The sequence below is a fragment of the Eubalaena glacialis genome, chromosome 10, assembly GCF_028564815.1.
Source record: "Eubalaena glacialis isolate mEubGla1 chromosome 10, mEubGla1.1.hap2.+ XY, whole genome shotgun sequence".
In the NCBI taxonomy this organism is placed as follows: Eukaryota; Metazoa; Chordata; class Mammalia; order Artiodactyla; family Balaenidae; genus Eubalaena; species Eubalaena glacialis.
The window spans coordinates 55,263,653-55,281,175 of record NC_083725.1 but is presented as its reverse complement, the minus strand read 5'-3'; the positions used below and the strand labels follow the sequence as shown (position 1 = coordinate 55,281,175).

At 41.6% G+C, this 17,523-nt stretch overlaps 1 protein-coding gene and 1 long non-coding RNA gene across 9 annotated transcripts in view; one reads left to right on the top strand and one right to left on the bottom strand.

Annotated features, from left to right (window-relative positions):
- The window catches only part of GRM5 (glutamate metabotropic receptor 5), a 534,341-nt gene that overhangs the window by 48,998 nt on the left and 467,820 nt on the right, over window positions 1-17,523 (bottom strand). For all 5 annotated transcript variants that reach the window (XM_061202741.1, XM_061202744.1, XM_061202745.1 and 2 more), the window contains exon 7: window positions 13,894-14,833. In XM_061202741.1, the coding sequence (XP_061058724.1) occupies window positions 13,894-14,833 (940 nt within the window). The remainder of the gene's footprint in view (window positions 1-13,893; window positions 14,834-17,523) is intronic.
- The window catches only part of LOC133099222 (uncharacterized), a 243,028-nt gene that overhangs the window by 48,656 nt on the left and 176,849 nt on the right, over window positions 1-17,523 (top strand). The gene's annotated exons all lie outside the window — the stretch shown is intronic.

Genomic DNA, 17,523 nt, shown 5'->3' with positions numbered 1-17,523 from the left:
ATTTGACCAGAGTAAAACCTTGGAGAATGTCGTGAATGTCATGGAACCTCACAGGAGTTTTGTGTGGAGAAGGCCAAAATCTCCTCTCTTTCTGCCTGAGGCAAGATATCTTTCTGGGAGTGCTGTGGTCAGTATTTGTTCTCCAGATCTTACAGAGGGTGTATGTTTTCCATTGCTCCTGTAATGAATGACCACAAACTTAGTGACTTAAAACAATACAAATTTATCATTTCACAGTTCTGTAGATCAGGAGTCCAAAATGGCTTTCACTGGGCTAAGATCATGGTGTTAGCAGGGCCTCATGCCTTCTGAAGCTCTAGGGAACAGTCCATTTCCTTGCCTTTTCTAACTCCCAGCGGCTGCCTTGACCTCTAGACCCTCCCTCTATCTTCTAAGTCAGCAGAACAGCATCTTCAGATCTCTCTGACTGATATCCCTGCCTCCTTCTTATAGGGGCCCTTGTGATTGCACTGGGCCCACTTGGATAATCCAGGATAATCTCTTCTCAAGAGCTCTAACAAAGAGCCTTCTCAAAGTCCCTTTGCCATGGAAGGGAACATCCTCATAGGTTCCAGCAAGTGGGATGTTACCATGTTGGGGAGTCATTCTGCCCACCCCAGAGGACATCCATGCTGATATTGTACCACTCCATTACCTCCTTTGTTCTATCCATGCCATCTAAGACTAAAGAAAGTGTCTTTGCTTGGTTGCTCTTGCTTTTGTTCTTAGGGCAATTTTATGTGAGGACCACATACTGAAATTCTGGCCAATTCAAATCCCAAGGCCTTTTCCCATCTCCTGTGAGTTAACCACGTCCCCCAATTTGGCACTGGTGCAGTTGTGTATTTGGATCTGAGTGTAGAGGAATGGTGGCCGATCTCCTGATTGGATGTTGGCTTCAGGGAGGCAGATGTGTATGCCCCACAGCCGGAAGGGGAGAGGGTGGAAGAACGTTTTAGAGTCATCTCCGACTCTAGATGAGCAGAGAGTGGAAAGTATGCTTAATAATCCAACCAACAGCAAGCCTCCTGTAATAGCAGTGTGATTTATCTTATCCCTAGGTAAGAGAATGGGCAGGCCATGCCCTAGAGTTTAATGAGTCCACAGAGCCGAAGTCCTAATATGGGGCAAACAGGAAGGAGGAACAATCATCCACTTGATACATCCCCTTTAGAGCTTATCAGTCATGCTGTTATGGAAAAGACATGGTGTTTAGACTCAGAGGACCTTGGGTTTGAATCCCACCTGTTTTCCCTTAACAGCTGTGCAGTCTTGGACAAATCAGTTAACCTCTCTGGTGTTCAGTTTTCTCACTTTTGAAGCAGAGAAGAAGAATAATATCTAATTCACATGGTTGTTGTGAGCTTAGAATATGGAAATTTGTGGTTCTCAAAGTGTGAGGCCTGTGTCGGCACATTAATCAATATTAATCAATATTACCTGTCACAGGTAGTTGGGACTTGCTTAACAAATGTGGGTTGTAATTTTCCTTATCTTCCCTGGGAGCTTCATTAGGTTTACCATACTTTGTTTTCAGTTATTGTTTGTTTCTCGGAAGAGCAAGGTCAGTGACAGATCTGTTTGTTTACCAAGTCATGGTCTCTCTTTTTCTCTCCAACTAAAAAAGCCACATGAATAACAAATTAGAGAAAATAGTGTTATTAGTTTGCATTTTTGGCTCTGCCATTTTAACTCAGCAGAGAGAGTCACGTTCTCTGGCAGCTCCCACCATCCTGGGTATCAGTTGTGTTGCCTTAGAGCCAGGCGGGGCAGCAAGCTTGTGCATGTGAGGGATGTTGTGATTCTTTCCATCTATTCCTTTTTTTTTTTTTTTGGTTAAATGTAAGTGAACAATGTGAGCACACACTTGCCTCACCAAAGAGAGCTTCATGTTATGTTATGTATAAATATTACCAGAGTGATTTGTCATCTCATTTCTGTACATTAGGTGAAATGGAGCCATATATTCTAGGTCAAGTTAAAAGACAAAATTTTTTTTCATGAAGAAATATACATGCACTACCAAAACCACAAGGAGAATGAGAAAAATGGCTAAACCACGAATCACCTTTAAACTCTGAGGAAAGCCTAACTTGTAAAAAACTAGTTTAAGGGAAACTTCTTAACCCAGCACCTAAGAATATGATGGAAATTTGGAAGGCAAGTGGCCCCAGGATATAGCAGTGATTTACTAGTAATTCAGGCCAGATTTCCAAGGTCAAATATTTCTATTTCAGTAATTTTCCCGAAGAATGAGGTTATGGAACCTCCTCATATTATGTCCCCAGAGCTGTGTGTGGGGTCGACAGGAGCTGAGATGACTGCATGATTAGGGATCACAGCTCATGAACCTGGACTGTGGGACATACTCTGTGTTACGCTCGCAGGGACCCGGTGAGCATAATACAGAGAGTGATGTGTATTATTGTCCTCGCCGGCCAGAGGCTCTGAGAGTTAAGTGTTTTGTCTAAGATCCCAGCTTGGACGTGGCCAAACCAGGACTGGAATCCCCGTCCTTGCCGACCAGGCTCACTTCCCCATACCACGCTACTTCTGCTGACTTGGAACATAAGCGGCACCGACAGGCTACCTTGTTCCATGATGTCACCTCGACTGGTCTGTCTGTGTACCCAAAAAAAGGTCACCTTTGGGGTCATTTCCCTGGGTGGAAAATCAGTATCAAAATATGAATATTTTATGCGGCAGAAGTACCTTCACAGTGACCTTATTTATGAAAAACAGCAATAAAATGAGATACATGGTTGAGAAAATGAATCTGCAGGAAGGCAATATTAGAATGAAAACAAGCTATGAAAACCTATGGACCTGGGTTTGAATCAGAAACTTACTACTCATTAAATATGCACTAACTTAAAGTAGCTTAACCTCTACATGTCTCACTTATTATTGTTTCTTACCTGTGGATGTGGGTAGTGCTTTTTATTATATAATATTGTGTGAGGATCCAATGAGATGATATACATCAAAGTACCTGGCACAGTCTCTGTAACAAGGTAGTTGCACAATAAGTGTTTACTACATAAAGGATGAAGCAGGTCACTGATAATTGTTATTGTAAAAGCGCAAATGAATCTGTCTGTTCTCTAGCAGGGAGAAAGGGTTGAGGACACCTAAGTTTTGCTTGGGGACGGGTGGGGAGGCGTCGAGTTGCTGTTGGGAGGTGGCTGTGAGTGTGAGGAAATTAGATATCTAAAGTGGGTGTTAAACAAAGAGGTTATTGAAAGGGAATCGAGGGAGCTGGGAGGTAGTCAGCAGACAGATCCTCAGGCTAAACCTCTTTCCTATCAGCCTCTCCAGCCCATTTCCTGTCGTCTGTTGACCCACATTTTACACACTCTAATTCCCTGCACACAGCAGTTGGATCATACCTCTGGGCTGTCATTCATATTCTTCCCCAGAACAGTGTACCCCTTGGTTTTCATGTGGCTCACTTATCTTCCAGCCTTTGGGATTCAACCCTGGTGTCACCCTTCCAGGAAGCCTTCCTGAAACCCCCGGATTGGACAGAGTGCCCTTTTTAGTGACCTCTGCCTCCTCTGTGCATTCTTTCCTTTATTACTTCATACACTATAAAAATTAATGATTTGTGTATGGGTCGGTCTTCCCCACTCTTCTGTGAGCTGCTCCTAAGGGCAGGGTTTTTGTCTTATTTATCTTTATATTCCTAGAATTCAGCAGTGCTCCCAGTGTAAAGGGATTACTTTAGAAACTCTGGTTGGAATTAAATTGGACTGGACCAAGGTGGGAAACATCAGGATTCCTTGCCTATTTCATGAGGTTGTATATGAGATTAGACGGGAAGAAAAACAAGGAGGAGGAGGGGAGGGGGAGTGGGAGGGGGAGTGGGAGGAGAAGAATTATTATTATACAGGAAAGTAGTGTAAATCTTTATAATTCCCAGTTATAATAAGTAGTAAAAGTGGGTCAGTCAGATTTTTTTTTTCCTTACAAGCAACATCTGTACAGATACTTAAATATCGCCACTCACAGAAAAGATTTCAGGCAGCCCTTAAAGTTCAAATTTTATCTCAGAGGCTTCTGTGTACGTTATTCATATACAGCATAAAAGTAAGTCCTGTCAGGCTCAGCTGAAGGTAAGACCATGTCGAGAAAGTACAGTACAGTAAAGAACCAGGGAGAAGATTTCAGGGAAACTCCTTGGAGGAGAGTCGGTCTCCACACTCATTCAATCTCAGTTTTTCTCAGTTCAGGCCACAATGTATAAGAGCTGGAATGGGGAACATCCGTTTAATGGTTACCCGCTTGGGCTCTGAAACCAGCCTGCCTTTCTTCTAATCCTGCGTCTTCTACTTACTCTGTATGGACTCGAGCAAGTAAATTCTCGACTGCTTGCCTCAGTTTCCTCATCTATAAAATCAGGATTAAAAGAGTTAATACTTATAAGGGGTTTAAGCAGTGCCTGGCCCATAGCAAGTGCTCAATAAATATAATTATTCACTATCTTTAGTCCTTCTTTGTTCATTGTCAAATGCCGGGGTATCAATTGCTCAAACATCATTATTTGTATATCTATCCATCTGTCCATGCATTCATTTAACAAGTATTTTTGAGTGCTGACTATGTGTCTGGTACTGTGTTGGGCGCCAGTGGCACAGAAAATGGGTAAGACATGGCCTTGTGCCTAGTAAATTCACAGTATTGTGTGTGTGTGTGTGTGTACACATGTGCGCTTATGTGCATGGGTAAGGGAGACTTACAGTTAAGCAGGTAATTTTAACAAACTTGATAAGTGCTCTACACGGAGAAGCACATGCTTATTTGGACCATGAAGAGAGGGACCTAATGCAGTTCCAGATGGTCAGGACAGGCTTTCCAGTAGAAGTGATATTGAAGATGGGTATGAGTTGGCCAAGTGAGAGTTGAAGGTGAGTGGGGCAAGTATATTTTATACCAAAGTAGCCACCTTGATAGAGGCCTGAAAGCAAGAAAATTGTGAGTGGGTCAGTATGGAAAGTCAAGCAGGGAGTGACTAGATGCAAGTCTGGCCAGGGAAGGAGTTGTTATACCACCAGGGGCCTTTCCTGCCAGGTAATGAGAGTTTGGCTGTATCCTGTGTTAGCCAGTAGAGAAGCCCTGAAGACATCTTACCAGAGATTAAAATGTTCAGATAGTTTCTATCATTTGAACTGGTTCCCTTGGAAAGTTTTGCTAATTCCCAGCATGTAGAATTTACTGCTGCTACTTTTAGGCCCCACTGTTTCCCTGTAGACTCCTATCACGGCCCTGTAGCCCTTTATTGAACTTACCTGTTTTTAATTCTGTCTCAGGAGACTGAAAGCACCTCAAAGACTATGTTTTATTTATCTCTGTATCCACAGAATCTATAACAGTGCTTGGCACAGAGCAGGCACTTCATGGAGGCTTGATTAAAAAACAGGGTTTGGATTTTAGGAAAATGTATTTCTTCGTATATTTCTAGAGCAAAGCGTTATCAGCTAAAATCTGGGCAATCAAGTCAGTGAACTGAGTGGTCTTTCTCACGGGGGCAGTGTGATCCCTAAGAGCTGATGCCCACCAGATTCATAATCCATCTATCTCCGAGCACTGCTGTGTGTCCGCACTATGCTCGGCATTGAGGGAGATGGTTTTTAAGTTGAAGTATAGTTGATTTACAATATCGTGTTAGTTTCAGGTGTACAGCACAGTGATCCAGTTATATGTGTGTGTGTGTGTGTTCCTTTTCATATCCTTTTCCCTTATAGGTTATTATGAAATATTGAGTAGAGTTACCTGTGCTATACAGTAGGTCCTTGTTGGTTATCTATTTTATATATAGTAGTGTGTATATGTTAATCCAAATACTTTTAAGATCTCATTAGATAGTTGTGAAACTACTGCATACATACACAAAACAACCCTCACATCCCCAGGATGTGTCTGGGAATGCTCAGTTCTCAGTAAATGTTTGTGAATACATAATAATTGAAGAAGGTGTGAGGAATGTCTGCTAAATGTTCTGAGTCCAGTTGAGGGAAAGTCTGTGAGATAGGGTTAAGCTCATAGGGTTTCATTGAGGAACCTGGGCCTTGGAAGAGAAAAAAGATCTGGAGAAAGAGAAGAAAGAGGCAGAGGATTCTAAAGAGGGAGAAATAGCATGAACATCACTTCATAAAGACCAATCACCACTTAATGAAATCTAAGCAGTTGGAAATCATGAAAGCTCTGATAATAGTTGGGTATATTGGAATTCACACAAGAGAGCCAATTCCAGGCAAATTGCAATGTGGGCAGTGTATGTGAAAGGACTAGCAGTTGCTTTAGCAAATAGCCTGAGTGGGCCTTCACGCCAATGTTAATTAAAGCCAAGTTAATTAGTTAATTAAAACAAAAGTAGCAAATGATAGTTTCTAAAATTAAGGTGGAGACAGTGCTAACGTTTCTGCCACCTGACTAGAAACCCTGGGGAGGGTTTTACCTTCTGATAAAATTTGTAATTGAGGGCTATAGGCCTCTGTCATTAATTTAGCCATGAAAGGCCCACTGCTTCTCAGAACCTCAGCTCCATGACCCTGGAAATTCTGAATGTTGTAGAGCCAGAACTTTAGACTCATCAAATTCAATGCTTTATTTAGGTCAGAACTGGTTTTGTGTTCATTTGTCAATTTGCAGCTGAAGTGAAGGCCCTAAACGGAAGCATGGCATTATCTGCCTGACAGTGATTTGATGCTGCACCATGTCGTGCTGGAAAATTAGTGTCTAGAACCAAAATGTTAATCACAGGGACCTCTATACATTGATGGCATAAATAGTATGTTTCTCTATAAAAAAATCTATAGTGACTCACTCCCTTTTAAATAAAAATCTCCCCTTGGCTATTTCAGTGAACTGAATGACTGACTCCGGGCACCTTTCTTTTTTGTGCTCTAGGGTGAGCCTATTTAACTTCTCAGAAAACTGCTCAGATCTGTTAGAATTAGCTCTATTCTTCCCTTAGATGCTCAGAGAAGAAAAGTGATTCTCTCTCCAAGATCGGAGGTGGAATTGGCTCTTTCTAGCCCCCTTCTTACTGAAGATATGAACTATTCTTCAGGCCCCCAGAAACCTTTCTTCTCTTTTGGCTATGATGATGGTTTCCAAAGAGAATCACCCTTGTAGTATCAATTCTCCAGAATGTTAAGGGAGTTACTTGAAAAAGTAGTGTTGTGTTCAGTAAGCTTGGGGAAAGATGGAAAAGAATTAACACATGAATGATTGGTTTATACACTGCAAGACTTTTCAGTGTTTATCTCCGGTAAAAGAATAGTCAGAGTTTTTTCAAGGTTGTTTGACCAAATAACTTTTTTTCAAGGAGCAATTTTGTCAGACTAGCTTTCCAAAGAATACATTCTGGGAGATGCTCCACTCCGATGCCAGAAAGCTAAGGCCTGAGTTAAAAACTGCTCCGTAACTTAACTAGTCATGAGACCATGGACAAGTGTTCTAACCGTACTGGACCACAAACCCCTCATTTGAAAAATGGGAATGATTATTGCTTCCACTTTCAGTATTTTGTGACTACTAGACAATTCTGTTAATATTACTACTGCCACTAATACTACTAGGTACTTCACTTTCCATGGTAGACACTATTCACTGGTGTATCCAACAAGCACTTTACACCTTCCTCCCTTTCAGTCTCCATTTCAGAAGATGTAAAAGCTAAATGCATGCTTTCCAATACTCTCTTGCAGCTAGGGGTAGCTATATTGAGACAGTTTGGGCCAATAAGACATAAAGGCAATTCTTAGGGGACTCTGAGAAGATTATTGTTTTCCCTCATAAAGGGGTACAATGCATGGAGCTCTTGTGCATTCATCTGTAAAAGGCCTAGAGAATAGCAGAGATGTTGGCTCTGGCATCACTGAGCCCTGGAGGAATGCCAGGAGCAGGCTATCTACATATTTCTTGTAACACGAGGAAAATGAAATGCAAACAAGTCATGTAAATCTCTGAAAAGCAGGTTTACTTGCAGCTGAACACACTTCTAAAGATTTACCTACCATTTATTGAGTGCTTTCTATGTGCTGATAGAAAGCATTTAATACATATAAATTCAGTTACTCCTCACAACAGGGGTTATTATCTACCATTTCACAGGTAAGGAAACAGACTGAAGTACCTTGTTCAAATTCACGCAGAGTGTGCACTAACTTTTGGAAATATAGTTACTATAACCTCAGAAGTTATTATTATCTTTTTCACTCTAAATTAGGCAATTAGTATCCTCTTTAAAATGGAGCCCTCACCGTCTGCCATGAGATGTGGAAGGGACATATATAAGCCTTTTCGGAAACAGGGCCCAAACCCAATCTGGATTTATAGCAGCCTACTTCACCATACACTAGATGGAAGCAAGCAGAACCAGTCTAGGCTGAGCAGAGCAGCTGCTTCTCCCCAAAGACCTACATCCAAAGATTTCGGTTACGTATTTAATGTCACTCTAGATCCCAACAGATAGGCTTATTGGCATATTACAGAATTCAAGCCTGAGAAGCACAACTAATGAAGGTAATTTAGACTAAAATGTGAAAATATTAGGAGCACCCAAGTTCACTTGTTCCCCATTAATTAAGCCCCAGTGTGAAAGGCAATGTGATACATACTGGCCTTTATAAAACTATAAACTAAAAGGAAAGATAAATCCATACATAAGCAGTTATATCTACAATGTTCTGAACATCTTGATTTTGGATCACAGAGAAGGAATACTTAGTTGAGAGCTCATGGGAGGTATAGAGGAATTTTAGTTTGGATCTAACTTTATTTCTTAGAATTATAGCTTCAAAGCAGGGAGCAGCTATGGGATGTATGTGATGCAAGGGTATTGTAGCTTTCTCTGGCCTTTCTTCTTCTCTATATCAGAAGCAGGTTCCAGCGTGAATATCCTGGTTAATGGCAAAAAGAAGTCTCTATATAATCAGAGGATAGCCTGTCTCAGCTATAATCATATAGACAGACCAGCATTTGCCAAGACCTCATACAGAAAAGCCAAAAATTGCCAAAGGTCCCTCTGTACCTTCTTTCATATTCTAATACCCAGATGTACTGACTACAGAATCCAATCATTAAGAACTACATGACCCTAGAGACGTGGATGGATCTAGAGACTGTCATACAGAGTGAAGTAAGTCAGAAAGAGAAAAACAAATATTGTATATTAACTCATATATGTGGAACCTAGAAAAATGGTACAGTTGAACTGGTTTGCAGGGCAGAAATAGAGACACAGATGTAGAGAACAAACGTATGGACACCAAGGGGGGAAAGTGGTGGGGGGCGGGGTGGGTGGTTGTGGTGGGATGAATTGGGAGATTGGGATTGACATGTATACACTGATATGTATAAAATAGACAACTAATAAGAACCTGCTGTGTAAAAAAATAAAATAAAATAAAGCCCTCTGTTTAAGAACTTCCCAAAAAAAATAAAAAATAAAATAAAATAAAACAACTACATGACCCTGTAGGGAAAACAAGTTAAAATAGGACCCCAAATCCTAAGAATTCCTGTTTCTGTTGGCATTATCAGTGAATTTTGTTGCTTATGCTGCCCTTTTATTTACTAAATTAGAAATGAAATAGTTGAAAATAGTAATCTAATGTTACTAGAGGAATGTTAGAATTATAGCAAAACATGAGATCAGTGGGTGGGAATCTTGAGCAGAAACTGATGACCACAGGAGTGCAGGGGATATTTGTAATACAGATCACAGCAGGCTTTGTTTATGGTTTCCTTTGCTGTGCAAAAGCTTGTAAGTTTAATTAGGTCCCATGTGTTTATTTTTGTTTTTATTTTCATTACTCTAGGTGGTAGATTGAAAAAGATCTTGCTGTGATATATGTCATAGAGTGTTCTGCCTATATTTTCCTGTAAGAGTTTTATAGTATCCAGACTTATATTTAGGTCTTTAATCCATTTTAAGTTTATTTTTGTGTATGGTGTTAGGGAGTGTTCTAATTTCATTCTTTTACATGTAGCTGTTCAGTTTTCCCATCACAACTTACTGAAGAGACTGTCTTTTCTCCATTGTATATTCTTGCCTCCTTTGTCATAGGTTAGGTGGCCATAGGTGTGTGGGTTTATCTCTAGACTTTCTATACGGTTCCATTGATCTCTATTTCTGTTTTTGTGCCAGTGCCATACTGTCTTGATTACTGTAGCTTTGTAGCATAGTCTGAAGTCAGGGAGCTTGAGTCCTCCAGCTCTATTCTTCTTTCTCAAGATTGCTTTCGCTATTCGGGGTCTTTTGTGTTGCCATACAAAAGACAACCCTCAGAATCGGAGAAAATATTTGCAGACGAAGCAACTGACAAGGGATTAATCTCCCAGATATACAAACAGCTCATGCAGCTCAATATCATAAAAACAAACACCCCAATCAAAAAATGGGCAGAAGACCTAAATACACATTTCACCAAAGAAGACATACGTATGGCCGACAAACACATGAAAAGATGCTCAACATCACTAATTATTAGAGAAATGCAAATCAAAACTACAATGAGGTATCACCTCACATCAGTCAGATTGGCTATTATCAAAAGATCTACAAACAATAAATGCTGGGGAGGGTGAGGAGAAAAGGGAACCCTCTTGCACTGTTGGTGGGAATGTAAATTGTTACAGCCACAGTGGAGAACAGTATGGAGGTTCCTTAAAAAACTAAAAATAGAGCTACCATATGACCCAGCAATCCCACTCCTAGGCATATATCCGGAGAAAACCATAATTTGAAAGGATGCATGCATGCTGATGTTCATTGCAGCACTATTTATGATAGCTAGGAACATGGAAGCAACCTAAATGTCCATAAGCAGAGGAATGGATAAAGAAGATGTGGTACATATATATACAATGGAATATTACTCAGCCATAAAAAGGAACAAAATAGTGCCATTTGCAGAGACGAAGGTGGACCTAGAGATTGTCATACAGAGTGACGTAAGTCAGAAAGAGAAAAACAAATATCGTGTAATATCGCTTATATGTGGAATCTAGAAAAATGGTGAACTTATTTGCAAAGCAGAAATAGAGTTACAGATGTAGAGAACAAATTTATGGTTACCAAGGGGGGAAGGGAGGGTGAGATGAATTGGGAGATGGGGACTGACATATATACACTACTATGTATAAAATAGATAACTAATGAGAACCTACTGTATAGCACAGGGAACTCTACTCAGTGCTCTGTGGTGACCTAAATGGGAAGGAAATCTAAAAAAGAGTGGATATATGTATACGTATAACTGATTCACTTTGCTGTACAGCAGAAAATAACACAACATTTTAAAGCAACTATACTCCACTAAAAATTAATTAAAACAAAAAACAACTGATCATTGTAGGCTTAATCTTATGAAAGTTAGTAGAACCACTAGGGGGAAGTAGTGTGCACACTTGAAGACAAGCAAAAAGTAGCTACCACATTACTACATTCTCCAGTCCATTCATTCAACAAACATACCAATGAATGATTATTGAGTGTCTTCTATGTGTCAAGCACCCTTCTCAGTACTTCTAGGCCCTGGAGGCACAGTGATGAACAAGGTAGTCAAGGCCTCCACTCCCAAGCTTATCCTGCTTAGACTGGGACAAAGGGTATGTTCTACAGTCTGGCTAGAAGCTAGACAATGTAAAAATGGAGATGCTCTAGAAAGCCCAGGCTATACAATCAATGTATGTATAGGTCTGTTCTGCCTTATATGATGCTCTCTTTGTTATGAAGATCATCCTCATTGCATACCTGACACAGAGACATTCAGGTATGGAAAAAGACTGACAGCTGTTAACTTAGTTAATAATAATAGCAAACACTTAAGAAGTACTTACTGTGTGGCATACATTTACATGTATTTACTTATTTAGTCTTACAACCACTGTATGTGATATGTATTTCATTAATTCCACTCATCAGAGGAGGAAATAGAGGCATAGAGACGTTAAGTGATTTGCCTGTGGTTATACGGTGAGTAAGTGATGCTGCCCAGCTAACTGGGATGTTTAATCCCAGTGCTGCCCGGCTCTGCACTCTGCTACCTCCAATAAACTGTCTACTGTGTGCTTGGCCTTTGCACACAGTATTTCTTTCACTCTTGACAATCCTATGCGGTAGGTGATATGATCTCAATTTGGCAGATGAAGGAACCAAGGCTCAGAGACAAGAAATGGTAGTGCCAGTGTTCAAACTCAGAACAAGCTGGCTACAAGGCCAGTGCTCTTCACCGTTGCTCCATGTTCTCTGCAAGGAGCCTGCCCTGGTGAGTTTTGGGGGCGTTTAGGCACAGTCTCACAATTCCGTCCCTCCAGCATCTGGTTTATCTATCAGGATGCCCTGGAAGATTTTATTTGAAGAGAGAGTTTAAAGAAAGGCTGATAAAATAAAAGTTCGGAAAAAATAAATTTTCTTGGACAAAATAAAAGGCTTATCTTGCAGAAGTTGCAGAAAAAGAATGTTTTAGAAGTCAGGAAGGCAGATGGAAAATATGTCAGCAGTTAGATATATGGAAGGTCTTCTATGTATAGGCCATGACATACCCAGGATTTATTGAGGAAGTAGAAGAGGTTATTTTTCCCAAGGTTTACAGTTTAGTTGAATACCTTGCACAGTGTATGTGGAAAGAGATGAGAGGCATATAGGAATCAGAAGAGAATTGAGAGAGGCAAGGATACAAGTTAATAATGCAAATGAATTGGGCCATGCGGATAAACTCCCAAGTATCCTGTGAGTCCTTTTTAGTCCTCAGCAGACACAGTACCTTTACCATCACCCATAATTCAGGCTTTGAAGAATCAGGGCTGATAGGAAAGTAGGATTTTTCAGGCAGGCTAAATGATGGTATAAGAGAATTGTTCAAGGATTAGTATTTAGCTATTTATCTTCCATTTGAAAAATGTTTATCTTCCACTTATTTGTCTAGATTTTAGGAGAATTCTCAAATCTCTGTAGAGTTTGCAGACTGATGCTCTGACTAGCTCTTTTGATGTGTTTTCTTAAATATTATTCCCGGTAACAATCTATGTAGCCTTTTTAATACCTCCAAATTTGTTCTCAAGCCACTGATAAGATGATCTCATTGCCTTTTGAAGTGCCTTAGGGGGCATTTATCACATAAGAAAGCCCTCCACATGGAGGGATATCATTGGCTGTTGGCTTCAAGATGGCAATTGGCCGATAACTACTACCTGGGATACTGGCCTTGGTGGATGGGATGGGACTATGGACAACAGAGAAAGTGGGAAACTGGCTGGTTGTTTAGGAAGGTTATATGCAAAGCCCCTTTGTTGTTTTGCCCCTTTCAGCTACTTAGACATGTCCCGAAGAGTTCAAGTTGCCCATTAAGAATGAAAGTATAAATTCTACATTTCTTGTGCCTCTGTGGGATGGGCAGTCAAGGCTTTTTCTGGGCTTGAGAGAGGTTCAGGCACCTGTAAGTGCAGTCAGATGTGTAAGGCTCTTGGCGCTCTGCTCTCAGCATAATCTTTGTTAACACTGATTTTCTCTGTTCTATGCGGGTGAATTAGAATTTAGTCCACAGTGTATCTCTGTCCCCTCAGGACCCAGAGGTCCTTGCCTTGCCTCAGTGATTTAGCTGTGCTCTCCCTGTCCCTCTGACCTCACTTCCCTTTTGTTGTAAGTCTGCTTTTTTTTCTCGATCTCAACTTTTATGTTTCTGGCCTTAGGTTAAGTCACTAGGCCCATACCCAGTTAACTCCATAAAAACGATTCAGTGCAAATGTCCAAAGCCCTTTCCCAGCACCCTGCCTCCCCTAGTTTCAGTTATTCAGGTATTTCGCATCTAAAAGGCCTGGGAAACAAACGCCACTGCTTCTGCCCTAGGGGCCAGTGCTCCACAGCACCTGCAAAACTTTTACCTTAGGGTTTCCCCAGAGGAGCCCCTCCTCTTCCACAGGTTGACCAGGCTGCTGGATCTGCTGGCTGCCGAGGAGGACTTGCCATCCCCCACGTGCATGCGCACCACCGTGGACGTGGTGAAGGCGCTGCGCACGTTTCTCTCTGGTTTGGCCAGGATGATGTATACCTTCGGCACAAACATGCAGCCGAGTGCCACTGTGGCGCTCAGGCTGACTGAGAAACACATGGTGATGATTTTGTAGTTGCTGCCAAAGTAGATGGGCACAAAGGCCAGCCATATAATGCAGGTGGTGTACATTGTGAAGGCGATATACTTGGCCTCGTTGAAGTTGGCTGGAACATTTCTGGTCTTGAAAGCATAGAAGGTACAGCTCAAAATCAGCAATCCATTGTATCCAAGAGGAGTGACAACTCCTAGGTTGGTGGTGTTACAAATCAGGTAGACTTCTCGAATGCTTGGGTAGTCGTGCATTATGTCGGGAGGCTCCATTATAAAGAGGGCGATGATGATGCCCAGCTGGATGCATATGAGAATGAAAGCAATCACTAGCTGGGCACAGGCACTCATGAATCTGGGCTTTTTGGTACAGATCTTCTTCTTGCTGCCAGCCAGGATCCTTGCAATACGATTGGTCTTGGTTACAAGGGCTGAATAGCTCATGGCTGGGGAGAGACCGATGCCTATTCTCTGAAGGTAGCAGTAAATCTGTTTGGGCTTTGCAATGAGGCAGAAGGTACATAAGTAGCCCAGGCAGATGCCAGCAAGGATAATGTAGCAGAGTTCCCTGCTGGAGGACTTGACTACTGGTGTATCACGGTAAATGATGAAGACTGCGGTGACAAACAGGGTGGCTAGCAGGCCGAGGCAGGCAAACACCACAGCTGCAATGGGCTCAGGGTCACCCCAGCGAAGATACTCTACTGGGATCAAATCACAACCTGCAGAGACACAGACACATATTGAAAAAGAAGGAAGAAATATTGACTTGGGTCACTTGTGCCAAAGTTATAAGCAGGTGCCTATGATCCTTAGAGTTTGTCTCCAGTCTACCCTTCTAATCTCAGTATCCCATACTACTCCTTTCTTCATATATTCAGTCATAAAATATTTATCTTTAGATTATCAAATACATACTCTGTGACAGGAGCTGTTCTAGGTTCTGAAAACAAATGATGAAGAACATATTCCCTGCCCTCCAAAAAAAAAAAAAAAAAAAAATTGGTGGGGGTAAGGGGGACTTTTGTAGAATTACTTACATGTGGGATAAGGACCATGAAGAAGTAGAGCATGGACCTTGACTCAGTCTGTGGGAGCAGTAAAATCTCCTTCAACAGGAATTAGCAAATGCACGTGTTGTGGTTTGGCTGAATTTGTGGATTTGGTAGGTTTGGCAACTAGAAATTAATTGTAAGGAAAGAGCTAGGGGGCATTGGAGGCATGAAAGGAGGTTCCATACAGTAATGTGATGAGTGGCCTAAATTAAGTCTGGAACGTAGGCAGGAGGGGATCTTGGAGGGCAGAGAGTCTTAGATCAATGGGAAGTCATTGGAGGGATCTATGTAGAGTAAGAGGAATCACATGGTCAGATTTGTGTGGGTGTTTTAAACATTATTTTGATTGCTGTGTGGATTTGGGATGAGGTAAAGGTGTAGAGAGATTTGAGAAATATTGGAAGCAGTATAGGCTGTTTAAATGCATGTGGGGATACATGAGAGACAAAGGCATCAAGGATGACCAACATTGGTCCTTGAATCCACTGCAAAAAAACATGACAATTTGGCGTCATTTGGGTTATGTGCCTTCTTTTAAAATTTCTTTAGGACAGTGATTCTCAAACTTGGCTACACACTGGAATCACTTAGATATTTAAAAAAAAGTACTGTGGCCTGGGTTTCAGTGCCAGAGTTTCTGATTTCATTGGCCTGGGTATCAGGATTTTTAAAAGGCACTCTAAGTGCTTCTAAACTTGCAGCCAGAGTTGAGAACCATTGCTCTAAAAGGATCATTCTTGTCAATTAGATTTTAAAAATAGAATTGAGATAGCTTTATTGAGTGAGTAGGAGAGGAGTTAGTAATCTGGAGCATTGGACACTTCAGCAATGTGGCAGAGATTATTAACTGCCTGCAAATATCCATTCTCCCCTTTATCCTCAGCAGCAGATCTCCGTTTCATTTAGGGTGGTAAAGGATGCAGCTAAAACGCTACATTTGCCAGCAAACTTTGCAGTCAGGTGTGCCATGTGATAGGTTTTAGCCGGAAAGATGTAAGCAGAGAACTCCTTCAAGGAAAATGACTCATCTTGGAAAGTACCTTTTTTGCCCTTCCTGGCTTTCTCCTTCTGTTGACTGGACTATACACGTGATGGCTAGATCTCCAGCAGTTATCTTGGACTATAAGGTAACATTAAGGTCAGAAAACATGTTCTGGGATTTGGAAGAGAAAAATGCAGGAAGCCTGAGTCCCTGTTAACCGTGGAATCACTGACTAGCTCTGGACTGTGTATATCATATTTACCTTGTTTAAACAACTTTTATTTCCCTTATATATGTAGCCAAACCAAATCCTAATTGATACAGCTGTAACTTCCTGTATCTCCTCGTCAAGGGTATTGTAGTAAGTGGCTTTGAATATCAATGGCTACTAGGAGGTAAGGGAGACAACAATAACAGTATGTAATGATGGCATAGGGGAGCAGAATTTGCCATCCCCAAATATGTCTCTTTGAGATATTAATTACTTTCAGCTGGTTATTTTCTAAGAAACGGCAGACGGGGGAGAAACTCTGAAAACCCCACTAGGAGAGACACCCTCTCTTCACAGCCTTGGTGAAGCTGCCCTCCTCTTCTCTCCTCGCACTACAGCCCTGGTGGGGGAGACCGGGTGGGTGCTGCTTGTGGTTTAGGTTTTTTTTTTGTTTGTTTGTTTTTAAATTCAATCTGGAATCAGAAAGCTGTGGATTCTGGCAAATGTTCCTTGTGCCCTTCCCCCACTCATCCCTGGTCTGGTCCCTTATTCCCCAATAGCCCTTTTCCCAAGCACCACCCCCACAGACTGGGGACCAGCCCCCTCCCCTGCCTATGTCTCTCCCCAAATCCCTTTAGATGGGAAGGGAAGAGGAGGAGAGGGGAGGGGACCTGCCCCCTCCTCAGGCATCTGGGAGGGCCCTGCCCCCACGGCTTCACCCTTTCCTGTGGGCTCTCTCCCTGACACATTTGTTAAAAATCAAACCTGAATAAAACTACAAGTTTAATATGAAGCCCCCCCCCCAAAAAAAATTTGCATTCATAAGGGAAATCTCCATTTGGAAGGGTAGCACCCTCACTGTACAGAAGAGGAGGATGACCAAATCTCTAGAAATTCTTGTCAGTGGAGAAGGCAAAGACTTGAATCTGCATAAAAACCTTTACCCTTACTGTGCTTTTCCTCCCCTAGCTGACTATCTCCACCCTCAACATCCTCTATTGTCTTTAGCTGAGGATGGTACTTAAGATGAGGGCTTTGGCCATTTTGGTGAGTTACTCATTTTCCCTGAGTCTCTCCCATGTCTACAGGTTGTTAAACTCTTTGATTTCTCTTCTTAATGTCTCATGTCAATTTAATTCTCTTGATGTCAGCCAGAAGAACCTA